This window comes from Zingiber officinale, chromosome 9A (assembly GCF_018446385.1).
Source record: "Zingiber officinale cultivar Zhangliang chromosome 9A, Zo_v1.1, whole genome shotgun sequence".
NCBI classification, from domain to species: domain Eukaryota; kingdom Viridiplantae; phylum Streptophyta; class Magnoliopsida; order Zingiberales; family Zingiberaceae; genus Zingiber; species Zingiber officinale.
The window spans coordinates 137,222,971-137,249,002 of NC_056002.1; the positions used below are offsets into that span (position 1 = coordinate 137,222,971).

Here is a 26,032-nt window from a genome sequence, read left to right on the forward strand (position 1 = left end):
TTATGTACCACTAAAATTTCTAGTGAATCTAGTAGGAACGAACCTATATTGGGTTTTGAAATCCTTTTTAGATTAAATTCTATATTTTATTGATTTATTAGGGTAAAAATTGTTTAACTTAGAAAAATATTTTTTAAATAATCTTCTATTTGAATTTTTCTATTCAAAATTTCTAGACTACTAGAACAATAATATTTCTATTGAGGGGAATTTTTTCAGAATTTTTTCTTAATTAAAATTTTTATTAATTATTTTCTGAAAATTAATTTTTGAAATTAAAATTCAAGATAATAGAAAAATGAAAACTTTAATTTTTCTTCCGATTAACAATCTGTTTACACATCCAGGAAAAGTAGCAAAATATTTAGAGTTGAAAATATATTTTTAAGATTTATTTTCAAAAATTAGGTTGCTCTAAAATAAATCATTTCTGCTAGATTAATTAATATCTTTGTGTAAATTTTTCTATTGATCTAGCTTACTCTGTTTTAGTTTGACAAAAATTTTCAGGATTTTTTGAGACCCAAACGTAATTTTTAAATTATTTTTGTCAAAAGAAGATTAATTAGTAAAAATAGGATATTTTTGAAAATTATTTCTGATAAATATTAACCTACTGATAATTCTTATAATGTACCCCTAGAATATATTTTCAAATTTTTCTAACTGTTTGTTTTATTTTTTCCAAATTTTTGATGCGATCAAAGGGGAAGAAATAGGTACAAGTTAAGCGGGAGTTGAGATAATTGAAAATTTATTTTCAACATTAATTTGCAAAATAATTAGTATCATTGCAATTTTCTTCACTTATTTATTTGCATTTTGTTTTAACCCTAACTTTAACTTGGATTGATGCACATCAAAAAGGAGGATATTGTAAGTACCCCGTAGTAGTTTTAATATGGTCAACTAAGTTAAGTTAGGTCCTGTTTTTGTTTGATGTGTGTCTAAGTGTGCAAGAACTTAGGAGCACAAAAAGTCGAACGGAAGATGCAGCGGACGAGAAGAATGGCACGAGAAAAGAGCCGACGAGTTCGGTACATTCAAGGGACGAGAAGCTGCGAAAAAGTACATCGACAGACGAGAAGGACTCGCGCAGCGCTTCTGAAGAACGAGAAACCAGAGCGGAAGTCTGCTCGAGGAGAAAGTCGGAAGATGGATTCGAGTGAGCCCAATTCCGGGTGGCCGAAATCACCCACACGAAGTTGCTGGAGTCTGCCAGCAATTGTTGGAGGAAGGCGCCTTCAAGCTCATAGAAGGCGCCTTCAAGCATGTTGAAGTCGCCTTCAATGACCGTTGGCCGAAGATAAAGTTTTATCTTCAACGATAAAACTTGTCACGTTGAAGGCACCTTGGACCATCTTGGAGGTACCTTCAAATCACGGATAAAATTTTCCAGGAACTATAAAAAGACCGTTGGAACTAGGAATTAAAAAACAACTGAACTACAAATCCTGTATTCATTTTCCGAATCTTTTGTAAGCTTAAAAGTACGTAAGAGGCTACTATGCCTTCAGCAAAGGAGTATTTTTCTAGTGGAACTGTCTTCAACGTCTTGGATTAACAACTACCGAGGTTGTAACCACGTAAACGGTTGTCTTACTTTCTTTAGTTGTTCAGTTTTTTTCTATTTTATTTTAATCATGCTATCCGATTAAGTTGAAAGATCAAGAAAGGGGTTATTTTTATTTTTGCAGGTAATTCACCCCCCCTCTTGCCGGCCACACCAAGACCAACAATTTATTTGGTAACTTTTCAAGACTTAAGTCTTAATACTCATTTAAGATCATCTTAACTTTAGAGGGTTGATCTTCTAATAAATTATTAGGCCAACCTTACGATCCAAAGCTACTATCATTCCAAGTGCTTCTGTTTCTTTCAAATTGAGATTGTATAAGGTGAAGGGATTGCGTCAAGGTTGAACTAACTTAGAGGTCATAATACCAAAGTCTAGCAAGGATGACATGGGCAACATTAATAGGGAGGATTCGCACTAAATGTTATTACTGCAAGACCTTATTTAAAGAGGGACCAAACATCTCTACCATTCATGCTATTTTGTAGGATTTGGATGGTAGAAACTATATTATTGCAATTTGAGTTGTGGGTGTGGATAGGATGAGGTACACTATGTAAAGTTCATATCTTCTCTCCATCTTCAATTTCTAGGATTTTATCTTTGGGTTCAACTTCTTGATCACTTCCTAAAGCTAGGGAACATGTTACTTTCAGGAACTTATTTCCTGATAACATGTCTTGTATTTGTCTAGCGAGTTTATCCATGACTAATATAAAAAGATATGGCGAGTTTATCTATGACTGGTATAAAAAGATATGGACTTGGAATTAATACTCTATCTTTATAGAAAATACTTTAATTAATCAACCACTGATCTTGACTCTTGTCATTATATTTTCATACATATCCTTAATTATTTCAATATATCATAGTTGTTAAAAGCGCAAGGCGTAAAAAAACGCTCAAAGGTCTTAGGGCTTAAAGCGCAAAGCACAAGACGAAGCACGAGCTTTAAGGAAAAAAGCATAATAAACAAAAAGACTATTATATCTATTAAAAAACTTTCAAAATGTCTTTGAAAATCCAAATAACCATAAACAAAATGTTCTTTGATGAAGTTAAAGATTATTGAAAATCAGAAGTCTTTGAAAATATGATAGAAGAAATATCAAATATCAAAATAATCATCTTCTTCATCTTCATTGTCCAAATCTATGGCATCAACTCCATCGCTTGATTTGTATCCATCAATATCTTCTTCTTCAATATTCATCAAGATTAATTTCTTCATTTACAAGACTAGTTTAAGCTAAAGATTGCTTTCTTTGTGTTAATGCAGATGATGAAGCCCCTTTTGAAGAAGACGCATTTCGAGATCGAAAGGCATATGCACTTTCACCAACCCCAGATGCTCATGCTACATCACTCCAACGCAAATCTTCACCTTCATAGACAAAATCATTATCATTATCATCCAATTTTCCCAACAACCATTTATTACTATCATCTATCTCTGAGAAAGAAATAGGACCAATATTATCTCGCATGTCATATCCTCTCCTCAAAGCTCTATTGTACTTGATATATACTAAATCGTTCAATCGTTGTTGAGACAATCTATTTCTTTTAATAAAATGTATCTAAAAAAAATTACAAAGTAAAAGATTAAGTTCATAATATAAATTTTAATATGTATTAAAAAAACTCCAACTTACATGTTCAAAAACGCTCCAATTACGTTCACAACTTGAAGAAGAGCATGTGAGGTTTAAAATCTTCATTGTAAATATTTTTAATTCAGGCGTTGATGCACCATAAGAAGACCACCAATCAGCTTGAAATACAAAAACATATAGATTATAAGATTAACTTCATTACCATCCAATTTTGATATTGCACAATATATTATTTATAAATTTACCTAGTGATTTTAAAGTTCTTTGTCGGATAACCATTGGCAAACCAAAAAGTCTTTCTGTTTTCTTGTATTTTTCCAATTAATTTGTGATCTTATCTTGTAAATCTTCACCTCTCACCAATCTAGATATGCACTTATACAAACTCTCCATCACTTCTGTATCATTTTCTATGTCAGAGTTTGAGTAAAAACACTCTGAATTCGAGAAATATTCGGCTGCGTGGAAATGTCGATGGAGTTGAACGTTCCATCTTTTGTCAATGAATTCAAAAATGCTACGATATTTCTCTTCATTATTGTTAAATGGCGCATAGATAACTTCTTTGTCCTTGTCCATTAACTCATAAATATAAGACCTTTTTTCACCGTCTACCAACCGTAGTACTTTCACCAATGGATCACCAACTTTTAATGCAAAAATCATAATTTTTCAAAAAGGAGGCATCAATATCACTTCTGCTACATGTTTTCCTGCAACCTCTTTAGAAAATCGACAATTTTCTCACTTTTCAAATGTAAACATCTTTCTCATATTTGCTTGTTGTACATGAAATCGCTTTAAAATTAAAAAAGCGGTTGCGAAACGTGTCTTTGCAGTTCTTACCATGTCTCTCTGTCCAATAAACTCTCTCATCAGGCTCAATACTTGTGGTCTGTTATAAATATAATCATTCACCATCAACGCCCATTCATGCAATTTTTTGAGATGAGGAATTTTGAATATATCCTCGAGCAACAAATCTAAACAATGAGTTGCACAGGAGTATGGTACAAGTGTGAAAATTGATTTTCCAAAAGACGACCTCAAAAAACAAATAAATTTAGTAAAAAAAAATTAAAATATAATTCAATTATTAATTGAAAGTAACAAAAAATTAAAATATTACCTGCACTGACATTGCAGCTTGCATTATCTGTTACAATCTGAACCACATTTTTTCTCTAATGCGATACACAAATTTAGAAAGTAACTCAAACATCTTATCCGCTGTGTGAGAATAGCCTGAAGTATCAACTTGATTCGACAAATACACTTCCTTTAGGACCACTCACCAAAAAAAATTTATAAGTCCTACCCTTTTTAACCGTCCATTCATCTTCCATGATTGTGCACCCAAACATAGCATGGATTTGAGAACTGAGTTCATATTTGTCAACTCCTTCTTCAAATACTTAACCCTCACTTCATAATATGATGGAGGTTTCATCTCCGATCCAAATTGTTCAATAGCTTCAATACAAGGCTCAAAAAAATCATATTTAACAGCACTGAAGGGAATTCCAACATCATACATCCATCTTACAAATTTCTTAACTGGAATATCTTTTAACTTCTTTTTATTTTCATCAAATTGTCCTTTGTTTTTTTGCACGTCTTTGTTTGACAATTTCATCGACATCTTTCATAAAATAAAGATTAATAAATCCAGTTTGTTTACACTTTTTACCTTGGACCGTAGGATGGTTGCTTGAATTGGACATTGGTCGTTTCCCTTTCACTTTAGTTTGATGATCATCTCCTTCATGTTCTTCCAAATCTTCCAAATTATCAACATCATCAGAATGAGGAATTTCATCCATTTGATTCTTCAAATTACTGTTTTTTTTTTATGAAGTCTCTAATTTCTTCTTTAACATGCTCGGGGCATTTCGGGCAAGCTTTCACATTTCTATTGCCCCCAACTAAAAATAGCTTGTGTCGATAAATTCCATCATTTGTTATTTTACCACAAAAAATACAACTGACAACATTTGGATTTTTAGGATCCGAACATGTTGCATAATTTCAAGTAAATCTTTTTAAGTAGATGGAATTATTATATTTGACATGGTTAACTGAAGAATCAAAGTCAAGACCGCTATAATCAGTTATAAACAATCAATAAGTAAATAAAATATAAAACAGTAAAAAATAAATTATTAAAATATAAATCTGATTTATATGAATTAATTAAATTAATTAGAATTTTTTAATTTAAATTATATATTAAAATCTGATTTATATGTATTAATAAAATTTATTAGATTTTTTTATTTCAAATATATTTTTTATATATTTAAATCTGATTTATATGTATTAATAAAATGTATTAGATTTTTTTATTTTAAATATATTTTTTATATATTTGAAATTTAAATAATTAAAACTGATTTAGAATTAATAAAATTTATTAGATTTTTTTTAAATATTTTTTATATATTTAAAATTTAAATAATTAAATAGTTTTTTATATGTTTAAATCAGATTTATATAAATTAATAAAATTTATTAGATTTTTTAAATTTTAATTTACTTTTTATATCTTTAAATTAAATTTATATAAATTAATAAAATTTATCAATTTTTTTATATTTTTAATTTTTTTATATATTTAAATTTGATTTTCGTGATTTAATAAAATCTATGATAAATAAATTATTTTAAATATATTTAAATTTGATTTTATTGAATTAATAAGTTTATTAGAATTTTTTTTAAATACGTTTGATATATTTTATTAGGATAAATTAATTATGTTTTCTGAAAAGGTGTTTAAACTACCCATTTAAATTGGGAGTTTATTAAATTAATTAAATGTAAAGCTAAAACAAAAAAAATCGTGATTCTTGCAATTCTTGCAGCTCGCGGCCGCTTTCGACGGTACCGAAGGCGTCGCAGAACGCCTCTGACATCAGAACTTACCTCGAAACAAAGAGGCAAACGACAACAGCGGCACGCGCGGAGAAGCAGCAACGACAGACGCGAAGGAGCAATAGCGGCAAACATAAAGAATAGCAGCGCAGACGAAGAGACGAAGGTTTAAAGAGGTTTAATTAGGGCTTTAAATAAAACAAAAAATAAAAAAGGAATGTTTCTGCGAAGCAAGCAACGCTCGCTTCACTCGCTTCTGTGTGAAGCGCTCGCATCTTAAACCTCTTACACTTCCAAGTTCCCGGAAGCTCAAGGGCTACGCCTCGCTTCACTTCGCGCTTAAGCGAGCAAAGCAAGCGCTTTTAACAACTATGCAATACATTATGCAAGCATGTTGTTTTCTAGAATTCTCCATATAATTTCCCTCAAAACTCTGTCATAAACTTTTTGTCAATGAATATTTTGTGTTATCTAAGAAAATATATAGCTTTGATCTTTTAAGCATAAATCCAAATTGATATTCAATTACTTGTGCTCCTTAATTTTTTTTTCACTCTTTCCAAAAGTTTTATAGTATGACTCATTAGCTTAATGCCCCTATAATTTGCACAATTTTAAATGTCTCCTTTGTCTTTAATCAAGAAACTAAAGTATTTACCCTCCACTCATTAAGTATTTTTTTCGTTTCCAATATTAAATTAAACAATTTTGTACGTCATTCAATACTCTATTTCACTAGGTATTTCTATAGCTTTATTGAAATATCATACGATGCAATTGCCTTTTTATTTTGTAGAGAATATAAATTTCTATACTCCTCTTAAATTTCCTATGTTAAGTTGATCATCTAAACAACAACCACCAAGCATTTTCCCACTAGGTGGGGTCGGCTGTATGAATCATTTTACGTCATTGAGCTCTATCTCCTATTAAATCATCATCTATATTTAAATAAATTTTATCTTGTTTTATTGTTGCTAACCAAGTCTTTTTTGGCCTTCCTCTTCCTCGTTTGATATGCATGTTTGTCATAGTTTCACATCGCCTAACTGGAGCATTTATTGGTCGTCTAAGTACATGTCCGTACCATCTTAAACGTCTCTCGAAGTTTTTCTCTCTAATACTCTCATTTCTTATTTTGTCCATCCTCGTATGTCCACACATCCACTTTAACATCCTCATCTCTGCAATTCTCATCTTCCGCTCATGTGCTCGAGTCATACCCAACATTCAGCTCCATATAACATAGCAGGTCTAATTGTGGTTTTATAGAACTTATCTTTAAGTTTAAGAGGTGCGTTACGGTCACATAAAATACTCGACGCTCCCCTCCATTTCATCCATCCTTCTTGTATTCTATGTAAGACATCTCTCAATTTCTCCATCGTTTTGCAAAAATGATCCTAAATATTTAAATCTCTCGATTCTGAGCAACTCGTCCTCTCCTATCTTAACAATTGTTTTATTACTTCTAATATTGCTAAACTTAAATTCCATATATTCTGTCATTAATCTACTAAACTTAAAACCTTTCCCTTCTAGTGTTTCCCTCCGAGATTCTAGTTTAGCATTTACTCTTCACGTGTCTCATCTACTAAAATAATATCATCTGCAAACAACATGCACCACAGTACTATGTCTTGAATGTGAGCAGTGATTTCGTCCATAATTAATGTAAAAAGATAGGAACTTAGAGCTGATCCTTGATGTAACCCTATCTTTATTGGAAATGCTTCAGTTACTCCGCCTGAAGTCTTTACTCTGGTCGTTACATCCTTATACATATCCTTAATTAGTTCAATATATGTTACGCTAAGGGTGTCAATTCGGGTGGGTCGGGTCGGGTTAAATTTTTTTTTTTTTTTTATAACCCAACCCGAACCCGACCCGAACCCGAATTCAACCCGAAACTCCTAAACCCGAACCCGAACCCGCCCAACCCGCCCAACCCAAACCCAACCCGTGTAACCCGAAAATTCGATTCAAAATGACTTTTTGGAGCTATTTTCCCTATAATTCTTCACTTTTATCTCAATATTTCATCATTATCATACTAACTTGATATTAATATACATAAAACATCTTAATTTTCAAAATAAAATTTGATTTAACCCTAAAAAAACCCACTAAACCCTATATTTGGGTCAACCCGGGTCAACCCGGGTCAACCCGAACCCGACCCGACCCAACCCGAAAATCTTCAACCTGAATACCCTCCAACCCGAACCCGACCCGAACCCGAAAATGTCCAACCCGAACCTGATTTTTTTCGGGTCGATTCGGGTTGGGTCGTCGGGTCGGGTTCATTTTTGACACCCCTATGTTACGCTAACACCTCTCTTTTCTAAAATTCTCCATATAATTTCTCTTGGACTATATCATACGCTTTTTCTAAGTCAATGAATACCATGTGTAGATCTTGTTTTTGCTCCCGATATTTTTCAATTAATTGTCTAAAAAGATGTATAGCTTCTATTGTCGACCTTCCAGGCATGAACCCAAATTGATTTTCTGTCACTGTGGTCTCCTTCCTTAATATTTTTTCTATTACTTTTTCCCAAAGTAGACTCATTAGTTTAATACCCCTATAGTTTGCACAATTTTGTACATCTCCCTTATTCTTATATAAGGGAACTAGAGTACTTATCCTCCATTGATCAGGCATTTTTTTCATTTTCAATATCATGTTAAATAATTTTGTAAGTCATTCAATACCTTGTTTCCCTAAACACTTCCATACCTCTATCGGAATATCATCTGGTCCAACGGCTTTTCTATTGTGCATTTCATTTAAAGTTTGTTTTATTTCTGAAGTTTGAATTCTACGATAAAAATTAAAATTTCAATGCTCATTTGACCTAATTAAATTACCTAAGTTAAGTTGGTCTCCTAAACCTTCATTAAAAAGTTGATCAAAATATCTCTTCCACCGCTCTTTTATTTCTCCATCGCTTACTAATACCCTATTACATTTATTTTTAATAAATTTTATTTGGCTAAGATCTCTTGTTTTTCTTTCTCTCACTTTAGCTATTCTATAAATGTCTCTTTCCCCTTCTTTTATATCCAATTTTTGATATAATTCATTTTTTGCTTCACTCACTACTTTCTTAGCTTCTTTCTTGGCTATTGTATATTTTTTTAAGTTTTCCTCGTTCTTACAAATATATAATTCCTTATAAATTAATCGTTTTTCCTTCACTTTCTCTTGTACTTTCTCATTCCACCATCAAGATTCTTTATTTAGCGGTACATGCCCCTTTGACTCACCGAGGACACTCTTAGCTACTATTTTCAACTTTGATACCATCTTATCCCATGTTGTATTAGAGTCATCGTATATTTCACCTAATACTTGTATTTCTACCTTCTCCTTAAATATATCTTGCTTCCCATCCTTTAACTTCCACCACTTAATTCTAGGAATTGTATATATTTTCTTTCTATTGATACTATGTTTGAGGCGTATATCCAACACTACTACCCTATGTTGGGTAGTTAAGTTTTCTCCGGGGATGACTTTGCAATCTTTACAAATCTTTCTATCCTTCTTCCTAACTATAAGAAAGTCAATTTGCGATTTATTATTCCCACTCTTGAATGTGACTAAGTGTTCTTCTCTTTTTTTAAAAAACGTATTAGCTAATATAAGGTTATATGCTATCGCAAAATCTAATATAGTTTTCCCTTCCTCATTTCTCGTTCCAAACTCATAACTCCCATGTACTCTCTCATATTCCTCATTTTTCACTCCAACATGGTCATTTAGATCACCTCCTATTAAAATCCTTTCATTTGGTGGAATATTTTGTAATATTTCATCTTAGTCCTCCCAAAACCTTGATTTAGTTGATCATCTAAACCTTCATTAAAAATACCACTTGCATCATTCATTTATTTCATCATCCTCTATTAGTACCCTATGGAATTCATCTTAATGCATTTTATTTGGATAAAATCCCTTATTTTCTTCTCTCACTCGCTTTACCTATTTTATAGATGTCTCTTTCTCTTCTTTTATATCAATTGTCGACACAAGTATTTGAAAGTTTCATTCTTGACTCAGTCACTTCTGTCTTAGCCTATTTTTCAGTCACTACATACTTTTTTAACTTTTCTTTGTCCTTACAAGTGTAACTTATAGGTCATTCGTTTTTCCACTACCAAGATTCTTTATTTGGTAATACCTGTCCTCTTAACTTACGAAGTAGACTCTTAGCCACTATTTTTAAATTTGATATAATCTTATCTCATATCATATTTGAGTGTCATATATTTCTCCTAATACTTGTGCTCTACCCTCCCCTTAAAAATATTTTGCATCTCATCTTTTAACTTTTACCACTTAATCCAAGAGTCATGCATGATTTCCTTAGTGATATCATGCTTGAGGTGCGTATCTAATATCACTAACTTATATTGGGTGGTTAAGTTTTCTCTAAAGATAATCTTGCAATCTTTTATAATTTTTCTATCTTTGCTCCTAATCATAAGAAAGTCAATTTATGAATTATTGTTTTCATTTTTAAATATAATTAGGTGTTCTTATGTCTTCTTAAAAAATGTATTAATTATTATAAGTTCATATGCTATCCATGAGAACGCGTTAGAGGGTCCAACTATAACGTCTCGGCAAGGACCGCTACATCTCCAGAACTCGGGTGTAGTACTAAATATGCAAGAGTTCACGTTACAGGGTCTGACTGTAATGTCTCGACAAGGACCGCTACATATCCATGAGAACTTGAGTGTAGTGTTAAATAGGCAAGAGTTCTCACACCATAAGTTAGATAAGAACAAATATGATAGGAAAACTAATAATCTAAGATTTGGAATATGGAATATAGGAACTCTCACTGATAAATCAATGGAGGTAGTAGATATGATGATTAGGAGAAGAATTAATAATTTGTGTGTAGAAGAGACAAAATGTACAGGCGAAAAGGCAATGATGATAAAGAACTCGGATTTTAAGTTATGGTACACTGGAAAGAGTAAAGTAATAAATGAAGTTTATTGTAGATAGTTTGTTAAAGGATGAAGTTATAGGAGTAGTTAGAAAGAAAGATAAAATTATAACCCTTAAGATAATAGTAGCGAAATAAACTATGAACATAATTAACGTATATGCACCACAGGTAGAATTAGATGAAGCTAACAAAACAAAGTTTTGGGAGAACTTAGATGAAATATTACAAAATATTCCACCACATGAAAAGATTTTAATAGGAGGTGATCTAAATGGGCACATCGGAGTGAAAAATGAGAAATATGAGAGAGTACATAGGAGTTATGAGTTTAGAACGAGGAATGAGGCGGGAAAAGTATATTAGATTTTGCGATAGCATATGACCTTATATTAGTTAATACGTTTTTTAAAAAAAGAGAACACTTAGTCACATTTAAAAGTGGGAATAATAAATCGCAAATTAACTTTCTTATGGTTAGAAAGAAGGATAGAAATATTTGTAAAAAATGCAAAGTTATCCCTAGAGAAAGCTTAACTACCCAACATAGGGTAGTAGTGTTGGATATACGCCTCAAACATAGTAACAATAAAAAGAAAATATATACGATTTCTAGAATTTAAGTGATGGAAGTTAAAGGATGGGAAGCAAAATATATTTAAGGAGAAAGTAGAAGTACAAGCATTAGGTGAAATATACAATGACTCTAATAAAACATGGGATAAAATGATATCAAAGTTTAAAATAATAGTTAAGAGTCACTAAGTAAAGAATCTTGGTGGTGGAATGAGAAAGTACAAGTGAAGAAAAAACGAATAGCTTATAAGAAATTATATATTTGTAAGAACGATGAAAACTTAAAAAAATATACAATAGCCAAGAAAAAAGCTAAGAAAGTAGTGAGTGAAGCAAAAAATAAAACTTTTGAACGATTATATCAAAAATTAGATATAAAAGAAGGGGAAAAAGACATTTATAGAATAACTAAAGTGAGAGAAAGAAAAACAAGAGATCTTAGCCAAATAAAATTTATTAAAGATAAATGTAATAAGGGATTAGTAAACGATGGAGAAATAAAAGAGCGGTGAAAGAGGTATTTTTATCAACTTTTTAATGAAGGTTTAGGTGACCAACTTAAGTAATTTAAGTAGGCCAAATGAGCATAGAAATTTTAATTTTTATCGTAGAATTCAAACTTCAGAAGTAAAACAAACTTTAAATGAGATGCACAATGAAAAATCATTGAACCAGATAATATTCCGATAGAGGTATGGAAGTGTTTAGGGAAACAAGGTATCCAATAGCTTACAAAATTATTTAACATAATATTGAAAACGAAAAAAATATTTGATTAATGGAGGATAAGTACTCTAGTTCCCTTATATAAGAACAAGGGGTGTACAAAATTGTACAAACTATAAGGGTATTAAACTAATAAGCCATATTATAAAATTTTGAGAAAAAATAATAGAAAAAAGATTAAGGAAGAAGACTATGACAGAAAATCAATTTGGATTTATGCCTAGAAAGTCGACAATAGAAGCTATACATCTTCTTAGACAATTAATTGAAAAATATCGGGAGCAAAAACAAAATCTACATATGGTATTCATTAACTTAGAAAAAACTTATGACAGAGTCCCAAGAGAAATTATATGAAGAATTTTAGAAAAGAGAGGTATTAGCGTAACATATATTAAACTAATTAAGAATATGTATGAGGATGTAACGACAAGAGTAAAGACTTCAGGTGGAGTAACTGAAGCATTTCCAATAAAGATAGGGTTACATCAAGGATCAGCTCTAAGTCCCTATCTTTTTACACTAATTATTGATAAACTGTACATTTAAGACACAGTTCTGTGGTGCATGTTGTTTGCAGATGATAATATTTTAGTAGATGAAAGACGTGAAGGAGTAAATGCTAAACTAGAATCTTGGAGGGAAACACTAGAAGGGAAAGGTTTTAAGTTAAGTAGATTAATAACAGAATATATGGAATTTAAGTTTAGCAATATTAGAAGTAATGAAACAATTGTTAAGATAGGAGAGGACGAGTTGCCCAGAATCGAGAGATTTAAATATTTAGGATCATTTTTGCAAAACGATGGAGAGATTGAGAGAGATGTCTTACATAGAATACAAGAAGGATGGATGAAATGGAGGGGAGCGTCGAGTATTTTATGTGACCGTAAAGCACCTCTTAAACTTAAAGATAAGTTCTATAAAACCACAATTAGACCTGCTATGTTATATGGAGCTGAATGTTGGGTATGACTCGAGCACATGAGCAGAAGATGAGAATTGCAGCGATGAGGATGTTAAAGTGGATGTGTGGACATACGAGGATGGACAAAATAAGAAATGAGAATATTAGAGAGAAAGTCGGAGTTGCATCTATTGAGGAAAAACTTCGAGAGACGTTTAAGATGGTACGGACATGTACTTATACGACCAATAAATGCTCCAGTTAGGCGATGTAAAGCTATGATAAACATGCATATCAAACGAGGACGAGAAAGACCAAAAAAGATTTGGTTAGTAACAATTAAATAAGGTAAAATTTATTTAAATATAGATGATAATATAACAGGAGATAAAGCCTAATGGCGTAAAAGGATTCATACAGCTGACCCCACCTAGTGGAAAAAGGCTTGGTTATTGTTGTTGTATGTTATCTAAAAATTTAATATAGTTTTTATTTCATTTCTTATTCCAAAATCATAACCCCATGAACCTTATCATCTTATCATATTCTCATTTTTTAAATAAAAAGCATAACCCCTATGCACCCTATCATATTCCTTATTTTTACTATTATATATGCATTTAGATCTCCTCCTATTAAAATCATCTCTTTTATGGTGTACTACCTCATCTAGGTCTTCTAAAACTTATGTTTGGTCTTTTCATCTAATCTTACTTGAAATGCATCTATGCTAATTAAATTAATAGTTTCTTTTATTACTAACTACTATTACTTCGTCATTTAACGAACTATCTCCAATAATTCCTACTTCATTTCTCATTTTACTCTTTCTTATGTATTATAATTTAAAACCTGAGTTCTCATGCTTGCCTTCTCCTCTACCCATTTTGTCTCTTGTAAATACAAAATATTTTCAAAATGTAGACTTATTAATAATTTTATAGATTAGTTAGACTAATCTATTAAATTTCTAGGTTATAAATTTGTTAACAATAAAGGTTGTAAGTGAGGTAACCATGTCGTGTTGTGAGTGGAGGCGACTCTCAAGCAAGTGGTTCTCAATTGTAGAGACAGCAAGTACTTAAAGAGACCGGCAAGAGCAACCGAAAGTGTAACATGACGCTTTAATCATTCCACCAAGATGATCCACACATTGGTAGCAAAGCAAGTCGAGTCTCTAAATTGGGTGGGACAAATTTAGGTGAAGCGAAGACAAGGAGTGTTGATGAAGCTCTTGGCATCCTCTACTAGATAGGGGGGTGGGTGTCGAGGTCACACACTGTGAATCCTAGTCGCACCAAGCAACGCTAGACGAAGTTGTGGCACCATAACTACTTTTAGTAGAGGTGAAGAAGGCAACTAGATGAAATCTTACTTGCTAGCTATGTTTTAATAATAAAGGAGGACAAAAGTCCCTTTGTTGCAAAAGTGGGGAACAGGGTAGCTCATGAGGAACTCAATTGCACAAGCTCTTGCTTCAAGGAATACAAAACGAGAGAATGAGTGAGGTTTGTCATAGATCAAGTGTTGTGACAGGTACCAATGACAATTATTTTGTTGCAAAGAATGAGAGAAGGGAACGAAATTAAAAAGGTGGGAGAACTTGTACAAGACTAAATTAATTAATGCAACACTAATAATAACTCATCCCATCGAAAGAGAAAATAATATTAATAGAAAAATAATTCAACACAAGAGATCCTAAGCCGTTTTATATATTGATGCTCCTTTTATACACAGACAATGAGATTGGTTCTTTATAAAATATGATTTGGTTACCTAAAACAATCCAACAAACACTAAATAAATCTAACAATTTTTTAAAGAACTTAAGATAATAGAATTTTCTATACTAAAGCTTAATTGTGTCACATAATCAATTAACAAATAATCACAAACCCAATTAAATTTCAGGATAAGTGTTGAGCTTAGGCTACACTAATCTAGTTTATTCGCTTGCATGTGAGAAGTGTTAGAAAAAAAAAAAAACCCCTAACCACTTGAACTTTAGGATGATGGTAGACCAATAAAATATAGGGAATGAACTTTAATCATCCAGCAATCAAGTCATGTTTATCAACCTTAAAAGAGTTAACGTGAGGACCTATTTTCTATTTCAAATATCAACTTTAAAATGGTTATGTCACCAACCAGAATATTATTCTATTAGCCTACATTGTTCGCATGAGAAGTACTATGTAAGTATAATTTCCTATTTTCTCTAACATCAATTCACTAGCAAACAACTATTTATTCGATAGATTTTAAATGTTAGGATTGGATTGAATTTTTAAATCAAACCAGAGTTAGAAATTGCCAATCTTTCATAGTGATGGGTATGAAATAGGATTTTTCCTACTAATATCTAACTTTTAGAGAATTAAATATCTAAGACAAATACATATGCTCACCTCATAAAGACAAAAGCATAAAATGAATTAAAAACAGAAGCATAAAATCAGCACAAAATCATTCCTTAATATTTTTCAACGCTATATAGCCATACAAAATCAGCACTCACTGGCTTTCTCTGTCAGAAGAAGAGGCATTCCTTCCATTGTCTGGGGCAGGCATTGTAGAAAAAACCTTGTTCCCATTTGCTGTTGGAGGATCTTGCTGTTCAATGAAGAGAGCCAGTTAATTCAGGATTGACCATTACTTAAACGACCAAGAACAACCTCCTAAAATTGGTTTTAGAGAAAGAATATCACGGCATCAATTTTAGGGCAAGCTTAAATGAATTAAACAAGATTCAAGCTGTTCTAAATCAAAAAAAAAAAAATCTCTGGTTGATTATGGAAAAAAAAGAGCAATAGAATCAATATACTACTACAATAGTGACACCTGCCATCACATCGCAAGTCACATCTGTGTAAAACAAAAATTTCCAAATTAAATAAGTAGAATTTGAAGGGCTGACTAGAAGTTAGTAGTCATATCCAATGAACCAATGGCATTCAAATAACTACAAGTTTGATAGTTCGTTCAAGTTCAACAATATGTGTATGTGATAGGAAAACATGTTTCATGGTTAAATCCAGTATGAGCTAACATTAAAACAGAAAGATTAGTGGACCAATGGAAATTTCACTTAGAGCACCTGATCAATAACAAGTTCAATTTTCTCCTTCCAAATCAAAGCCTCCTGAATGTTGAATGCCGACATCTGTTTAACCAGAAAACAAGTACTGAGAACAAAATTGTGCACATACAAACAAGCATCTAAGCAACAGATCCCTTCCAATGACAGAGATACTAATCAAAAAAGATGGACACTTTTTACAAGTAATAGAATTAAATCTTTATTTTGATTACAGTTTTAAATCTTGTTCCGTGCGAGTCGGAACCAGCACAACTTAGCATTCCGTCCATCGACCAGCACATGAACCAGTTGATGCACTGCTTACCAGCTGTTGATACACTCCTTACCAGCTACTCCCTGAGTAGTCTTCTTTTGTCAGGCTTCTCTGAGCATGCCTTCTACCATGTGGCTTTCCCAGTTTCCCAAGCACATCTCTCTTGTGTGAGGATTCCAAGTAGAGTCATCTTTCAAGAGCTAGGACTCCACTGTAGAGACATATCAACTTGCAATCTCATCTCTTCTGCAAGGGATCCTATTGGAAGTTATCTTACGTGAGCTAGGGTTTTTTTGGAGCGACTTCATCAGCACATGACCTTGTCTTCTTCGTGATCTCATCTTCTTCCATGAGGGTTCCTACTAGAGCTAGGTATGTGTTCTTCCTCCCCCATTTCTCCTTCCCTCCTCAATTTCTTCTTTTTCTAATGGATGTTCACCGGTGCCATCCTGGTGTGCTGTTGGCCACCAGCATGGCTCATCCTGGCCGAGAACCAAAACTCTAGCACAAAATGAGATTTCGAACCTTGATTTCAACGGAACTTTTTAAAAATTAAAAACAAAAAAATTGGATCCCATTGTTAATGACATATGTGAAGACAAATCATTTCATAAAGAAACAGCACTAAAACCCGAGCTTCTAAATGTCAATCTGTGCAGCAAAGGTCAATGCGCCCATGTGTTAAGATGTGGAACCAAATCTAAACATGAAATAAGTTGAGAAAAGGCCTCCACATGGGAAAGCAAGCATGAAGGTAAACACTGTTTGAACATGGAAAAGATCTCAATGCCAGTGTCAGCTATCCCTGAGTGGCAAAGCACGCAGACTAGATCAGTGAATAGATGGAAAACCTAGCAGTGTGAAATTACTGAATTTGAAATTACTGAGCAATGTTAGAAATCCAAAACGGCAGGCAATGTACTTCTATTTCCCATCTTCCTCAAAATGGACCGAGTTAATAAAGATTAGCATGACGATATTCAATGTTTCTCCTCCAAGAGAAGATTAGTTCTTGTGAAATTTTTTACCACCTCTCTGAGTTTTAGTGTTGTAACTTATAAGTATTAACTTAAACATTTTCCTTTGAGCAGTAAACACAGTCATTTGGGTTTGTGTTTTCATGATTTGCTTGGGTATGTAATTCTCTATAAATAGGCTGATTAACAACGGGTTTTTTCATTTTATAAATAGTTTCAATGAGAATGTGGCATTTATTGAAACTATAGATTGCAAAAATTGATTAGTACACTTTATTATGCCTCATATTATTTAATCTAGATAAATATATTTCAACATTTCTTCGTTAATATGCTACATGGTTATATATATATATATATATATATATATATATAAAATGATCGTACTATATCTTGAAAATTTTGTCAAATCATACATCACGAAATGAAAATTAAAGATACATATATTAAGCGGCAAGTGAAGGCATCAAACTCGCTGCTTATTAAGCGACTACTGTAGATTAAAAATATTGTCTTGGATCGTGCAAGGGCAGCAAACCAGGCGACATCTATGCTCAGCTCTTGGTATTACTCGACTTGATAAGGCACTGCAGATGCATATGACTTCTTTTGGCTGAAGGGACAGCAGTCATCTTGAACTACAGTGGTTTGACGACTGGCATCATACCCAAGCATAGTTTTGTGTTGTTGCTACTTGCACATGGATGCTTGCATATTGATGCAGGATCGACCCAAGAAGACCTTCCGAGCTTCAACGGGTCATAACTTTTGACTCGGATATCAGAACGAGGCGCTGTTTGGTTTGAATCGAAGCTCGTTACCTAGATTTGTTATCTGTGGAACTTGTAATCTGACAATTTTCAAATCTGAAAAACATCGTTTAAGGTCTTTTCGGAGACTCTAAACATCTTTTTTTAAGCAATTTTTAGTTTTTTGATATTTAGGATTTTTTTTGGTATTTCGAGTATTTATGCCAGGGAAGGATAGACTGAGGAGCACTTTTTCTTCAACTTCTCAGTTAGTAAGACCTTGTGGACCAGAGTGTGCACTTAGCTAGGTATCCAACAAGAGATGAGCACTGCAAGACAAATGTTACGAGTCTTCAAAAGAGAGATTAGAGGCTCTAGGCATATTACAAAGATGAAGACCTTGGCTATCTTGTATAGTATATCTTATTTGGCAATCTAAAAATTAATTTTGATAGGGGGTGTTGGATCTTGATAGGATGTTCACCTAGATTCAAACATATGTGTTAGATCTATAAACACCTAGATTAACACGTGAATATATAAATGAACGACTAGGTTAATGTTAGATTAATATCTGAAATTGACAAAACAAGAAGGAAGTAATAACCTTGCCTCACAAGACAAAAAAAAACTATTAATTTATCACTTTTGTAGGGAAAAATCCACACACTATCATTACCCTCATCTTCTAGAGTTGGTCTTAGTCCTTAAACGTCAACTACATGATCTTATCCCTCGAAATTTATGCAATCTTATGTAGTCTTAATGTATATTCTATCATTTTAACAGTGAATTTATCAACAACTATAGCTTTTCTTAATATTAGTAACTTTTTTTTTAATATTCAAGTAAACTCACATCCAAAGTTCAAAATCTCGAATCGTACCACATTTTGATTTTTGAATGTTATATGGTGTCAGTGACAAATTAGAGGTGGGAGATGAAGAAAAAATAAAAAGATAAGCAAACTATATAGTTAAACTTTCACTTTATGTTCCATCTAAAACATAAATTTTGATATTATCTTACACAAACTATAAAATAATAACAACATTATTTCTATTCATCTCGAATTGTGTTATCTATGTTATAGCATGCTAAACGATGTTAAGCGTTGGCATGACAGGATATTCACTAACATGATTGATATAATGGAACAAGAGACTTTGCATGTAGAAGAGTATCCAGTTTTGATAATATATCATCATGATACGTTTCAAATTTTCAATTGTGCCAGTGGCAAGTTACAAAATTTCAACCCATGCTCACATCTAGCATTTTTGTCCATAATATATCATCTTTTGTCTATGTTATTTTCAACAAACTTATCCAATTGTAATCCAAAACATAGACATGGTACCACAATCGTGTAAATTTTTCTTTTAAACTTAGAATCTCTAACTACTTTCATCCCAATCACTCACTCAATATCTATCTTCCTAATCATAAATTCATCAATATTTTCTTTTTATTAAATAAGAAATATGAGATATCTAAAATCCTTAAAGAAATCTCATGTTCAGTCACAATTATTCTCTCATATTTTTTTGTTATTAAAATTATATTTTATATATTCAATTGCTAGTTTAATTAATTTAAAACCTTTAATGTTAAAAAAAAATTACATAGAAAAAGTCACAAATGGGCTATTTTAAAATCATTAAATCCTAGTGATCTCCCATAAACTAAGAGAAGCTTCATATAGTGTTTAAATTTTAACTCAAATGTACCAATCCCATATCTTGCTGAAAAAAAATGGCCAAAAAAGATTTAAGTCAACAAAAATCAATTCTACATTAACCTATAAAAAATATGGCTCTAGATTCACTTATAACTCAACCTACTAAATCCTGAGATGTCATTTATCTAATAAGATGATAATAAAAATATATAGAGAAAAAAAAAAAGAAGACCAAGATTTGCACATCTATTTTATTGATTTAGAGAAAAGCTTATGACAAAATCCCCAAACAACTATTATGGTGGATTTTGGAGGGCAAAAGGAAGATTTAATAATTATATTGATGTGGAATAAATGTGTGTCATAATGTTGATGCTAATGATAAAGATGTTGAGAATGTGACAAATGATTTTATGTGGCTATAGGCCTTCATCAAAATCATCTCTAAATCTCTCTTTAGTTATTAATACTAGATAAACATTGTTGCTTGCTGATGTTGTATTATTCACTTTATAATTTTTTGAACTTTTAGTATTTCCTTAGACCTAAGAAGTTTATGTTTCTCTAATGGGATAATGTATTGCTTCCAAGCTTAAAATGATGGATTTCTAAAAGTATTTAGATTTTAACGATATGATTTCTATATGATGTATTTGTTCATTTAAATATTGCAATTGCCATTGTTGTTGTAAATGAACTTATTTTTTTTACATTGTATGGGATATGGTAACAAAGTGATGAAAACTTATTTCATAAAAAATGATAAGTTGTTGTAAAAGGAAAATAAAGGGGTAGTCCATTTTAAAAGAGAAAAAAGTTAACAAGTAGCCCAAGGGGACACTTGTATTTATGAGAAAGTTATTCTTAGGGTATGGGGCATGATAATTTTATGTGGTATCAAAGTGAGTTGATTCAAAAAATTTGTAGCTTTTAGTCGGTTTGGAAATTAAAAATTCAATGTTAGTTATTTGAAATTATGGGTCTTTCTTCGTTGGGTTTTAATATTTTGAATTTCATAATGTTATATATAGGGCAAGCCAAGGAGCTTCTCTAAGCAATAGGGTCTAAAGGATCAATATGGTTTCTTATAGAGTTGCTTGTGGCAAGATAAAAGTGTTTTACCTCTTTTCTTAATATTTAATGGCGATTCATAGTTCAGGAAAATTCAACTTAGTGGTGTTGAAGACAAGTAAACATGGTTTAGCTAACAGTGAGCAGGAACAAAGGTTAAGAAGAGAATTGATAACTTGTATACGCTTTACCTTGATATGCTTAGGAAAATGACTTGGCCTGTGTTATTTTATGGATTAATAATCTATTTTGTGTTGTTAGTTCTTATTCTAAAGCATTGCTCATTTTTACATATGTGATTTATTATCTCTTTGATGTAGTGGAGTTTAAACATATTACTTTGAAAAATTGTTGGCTTGGAATGCTATGGAGTAAGTGGTTAACAATGCGAATCTTAAGGATACCAAGCAAATAAAATGAATTTCCAACGTTGTTGAAGAGAAGCAACTGTAGATTGGCTAAGAGTGAGTGGGAACAAAGGCCAACATGAGAATTGATAACTTGTGTACGCTTTACCTTGATATGCTTAGGAAAATGACATGTGACTGAGTTATTTTAATAATTTATTCTGTTTTGATAGTTCTTAGTATAAAGCATTTTCCATATGTGATTTATTATCTCTTTGATTTAGTGTAGTTGGCCTATAATGTAAGCATATTACCTAAAAAATTGTTGGCATGGAGCGCTATGGAGTAAGTGGTTAACAATGCGTATCTTAAGGATACCAAGCAAATAAAATGAATTTCTAACGTTGTTGAAGAAAAGCAACTGTAGATTGGCTAAGAGTGAGTAGGAACAAAGGACAACATGAGAATTGATAACTTGTGTACACTTTACCTTGATATGCTTAGGAAAATGACATGTGACTGAGTTATTTTAATAATTTATTCTGTTTTGATAGTTCTTAGTATAAAGCATTTTCCATATGTGATTTATTATCTCTTTGATTTATTGTAGTTGACCTATAATGTAAGCATATTACCTAAAAAATTGTTGGCGTGGAACGCTATGGAGTAAGTGGTTAACAATGCATATCTTAACTATACCAATCAAATAAAATGAATTTCTAACGTTGTAAGGAATCTTAGTTAGTGGAGTCTATGTTTTAAGGGTGTACAACAAGGCAAACCCGCCACTAGGTCAGTAGTGATGTGGTGACAATATTCTCATGGAGTTTTGAGAAATAGTTTTACCCAAATAATTGCATTATGGATCTCAGAAGCATAATATTCCATTTTTGAGAATGATAAGTGCCCATTCTGTAATTAATCTGATTCTAAGGTTGACGTTGTCTCTTGACCTAATATAACATCTAGAAGTTTTTCCTTGTTTTAAAAGTCGTATAATGAGTAGTGTAAAGGATTTTCCTTTATAATTAGATGGTTTCAATGTTATATATCACCTTAATTAAGTGATTAATGATCATTGATCTATAAGTGTTGGATTATGAATAGAAAATAATCTCATAAGACTATATCACATTAGTAAGGAGTCAAATATTGTGATCCATGATGTAAATCATGGTATGAAAGCATTAATGATCCATGAAATGAGGTATGTAGGTCAAATCACATTCACTCTAAAACTCTTGATGTAGCACAAAAATCAAACCAACATACCATAAAAGAATGTGGATAGAATTAATGGAGATAAATATCTCAGAGAAAATACTAACCCAGAAGACACAAAAAAATATATTATCACCAAAAGAATCAAAAGAGAAATTTTCTTATTTCAAATATCTTGTTTAATACAAGGGACCCTAACCCCTTTTATAAATTGGCAATACAAGTTATTTTTTATAAAAGAATGAGTCAATTTATACTAATAAAATCTCTAACTATATAAAAGCTCTATTTTTATTTTTTCTAAAAAACTAAGAGAGCATTTGGTTTGCGCGTTTTCTATTTTCATTTTCTAAAAAACATGCGTTTTCTCTTTTCTTAGAAAATGACTTTTAGACATTCTCTACTTTTCTAGAAAATGCTATATTTTTTTCTAAAAAACAGATGTAGAAAATGCAAACAAAACACTATTTTTCAGAAAACATGCATTTTATAAAAAAATAGAAATAAAAAAAGCACAAACCAAATGCTCTCTAAAGATCCTTTTAAAAATTCTCCTATTTTCTTCAAAATATAAGAATAAAAATTTAATGACTAGTACAATTTTAAACTTTTTAACAATAAATAATATTTAAAAATCTAACTACAATATTCTCCCATACTAAAGAGAAATTGACTCTATGCAAGTTGTCAACTCCTCTTCTTTTGTTCATCGCTTCCAAGCACAAGGGAGAATTAGTTCCACTACAATATTTCTTCATTTATTATTTGAATATCTCTTCCCAAAAAAAAAAAGGAATCAAAGTACTTCACTTCTTTTTTTGTGCTTTAACATTATGTTATTTTACTCCATATTAGTAACCCTTTCAAACAAGAATGCATTTGAATTTGTAAAGAAAGAAAGTCAACCAAGTCTTCCTTGAAATAATGAAATGTGAAGGTAGTAAAAATGTGGAAGAATTCACGTTCTTATAATAAAGTCAATATACAAAAGTGAATGCTCAAAATTTTCTCTTAGTAAATTAGCATATCCTCCAATTTAAAAATTAAATGTGTTTAAATAAATAATTATTGTAATCAATTTTTCTTACATTATGGTCAATAAAGTAGATACTAATGCATCTAAAGTAGATGCAATAAGGAAACTAACTCAGGTGGTTAATGAGTATTAAAGTAATAAATAACTATTTAAAGAATTATACCAAGTGATTTTTTTAGGTTAGGTGGGCCAACCTACGAGCCCATTAACAAATAAATAAATAAATAAAATATATATAGAAAAAAGTAAAAATTTGGGTTACGAATTAGACGAGAAAAATCCATGAGCCCATTGAATTTTCTACTTTAATTTTAAGTTTTGGAGAAAAAAAAATTCTCAACCCTCCGGTCAACCCAAGCCCGGGACGACCCCTTGTGTAGGTCACGGCCTAGGCGGTCTGAACTCATCTTTAAATGAGTTGATAAAATTTCAACCCAACTCCTTTAAATTGTTTGGTGGGGTGGGCCAACTCGGCAAGTCCAACCCAAATTGACGGCTCTAAATATACTAGCGGATAAAGCCTAATTGTAGAAAAGGATCCATATAGCTAACTTCACCTAGAGGGATAAGGCTTGATTGTTGTTATTGGTTGTATCAATCCAACTCAAAGCACCATGTTAGTCCAAATGATTTTGTTAAATCATAATTGCAACTTTTTGGATCATCAAAAATTTATCGATGCTTAAGATTTATATTGCTTGTTGTAGCTAGGGTTGTCAGACGGGCCGACCCGTAGCGGGGTTGAATCAATCCAACTCAAAGCACCATGTTGGTCCAAATGATTTTGCAAAATCATAATTGCAACTTTTTGGATCATCAAAAATTTATCGATGCTTAAGGTTTATATTACCTGTTGTAGCTAGAGCCGTCAAACAATCGACCCGTAGCGGGATGGCCGATCCGTAGCGACCCGTCATCTTGTCGAATTGGGAAATCCCCAACCCAATCCAACTCAAGACTGATTGCGGGTTAGGCGGATCAACCCACAAGCCCACTAAAAAATAAATAAAAAATAAAATATATATAGAAAAGATTAAAAAGTTTAAATTTGGGTTGTCAAACCCACGAGCTCATTAAATTTTTCACTTTAATTTTAAGTTTTGGAGAAATTTTTTTTTCTCAACCCAGGGCCAACCCAACCCCGCAGCGGGTCACGAGCCCAAACGGGTCGGCAAGCCCGACCAGCTGGATCCGCCTTTAAATTAGTTGATAAAATTTCAACTCAATCCGCTTAAATTGTTTGACGAGGCGGGACAACCCGACGGACCCAACTCAAATTGACAACTCTAGTTGTAGCTACTATATGGTTTTATTGAAGCACCAAAAATACTAATCCTAGTTGCAATTTAGACTCAATAGAAATAAATTCTTAAGGTGGATAAAATGAGACAATCAATCAATTTAGTAAAAGAAGTGACACAAGCACAAACCATAAGTCGATGATGCTTCTCTTTCTTGTTGTAAACACATAGAACATACACCGTCTGCACACACAAAAATTTAATAAATAATGCAATAAAGGAGAGAAAGTGAGCGAAATTTGGTAGACAAGTGTAAAGCATCTAAGTATAATAACAAACTTAATTGTCTTAGTGTAAAAATAAATAAATACATAACTTGTATAAAAAAAGGTGAATACTAAGACAACCACAACAATGGATCTCTTCGATAAGACTAAGACAATTTTGTTAGAACCATAAGTATCTCATGTATTTACAATGAACTTAAGAGTGAAGCTATGGTACGCTGCTCTTAAACAATCACATTTACAAGTTTTATGCTTGTAAAGAACAGGAATTCTAAAACTATAGAAGATTGTAGATCTTTGTTCTTCTACTCTCTTTTTTTTCTTTTTTGGTTAGTTCCGGTTAATGAAATACATAAAGCACAGAATGCATACAGAGGCGAAGTAGGTATGGCTTGAGGTAGATCAAGAAGAATTGACAAAGTGTCAATTTCAAGTATTAAAAGTACTAGTATGATCAAGAAACACTCTAGTGCAAAAGGAGGTTAAGATGTGTATAGTTTGATGATGGATGTAATAATCTAACTCAGAGATGAGCAAAGCTGATTTATTGTAACTAGGATCAAACTGAACACTGTAAATTGAATGAAAGACATGTTGAACGTTAATTAGGTCAGGAATCAAGATTTTCCCCTAATAAAGATGAAAACTTACATGCCCGTGGTGCGTTTTAAGCCCCCTATCCTCCACTCTACAGTTTCCATCAATAAGAAGTGTCTTGATTGGAACCTGGTCAGACAAACGGTAGTCAACACCATAAACGAAGTTCGAATCTTCACTTGAAAATACTCAAGCAATTGAATTGAATGATCGCACAAAAGATC

The 26,032-nt window shown here is 32.0% G+C and overlaps 1 protein-coding gene across 2 annotated transcripts in view; it reads right to left on the reverse strand.

Annotated features, from left to right (window-relative positions):
- The window catches only part of LOC122018590 (protein ENHANCED DISEASE RESISTANCE 2-like), a 71,962-nt gene that overhangs the window by 45,375 nt on the left and 555 nt on the right, over positions 1–26,032 (reverse strand). For both annotated transcript variants that reach the window (XR_006121831.1, XM_042575958.1), the window contains 4 exons: positions 25,863–25,937; positions 25,114–25,167; positions 16,346–16,411; positions 15,767–15,861 (listed from right to left, as the gene is read on the reverse strand). Coding sequence is in view for 1 of the 2 variants with exons in the window: in XM_042575958.1 (XP_042431892.1) it covers positions 15,767–15,861; positions 16,346–16,411; positions 25,114–25,167; positions 25,863–25,937 (290 nt within the window). In the remaining variant the exon portion in view is untranslated. The remainder of the gene's footprint in view (positions 1–15,766; positions 15,862–16,345; positions 16,412–25,113; positions 25,168–25,862; positions 25,938–26,032) is intronic.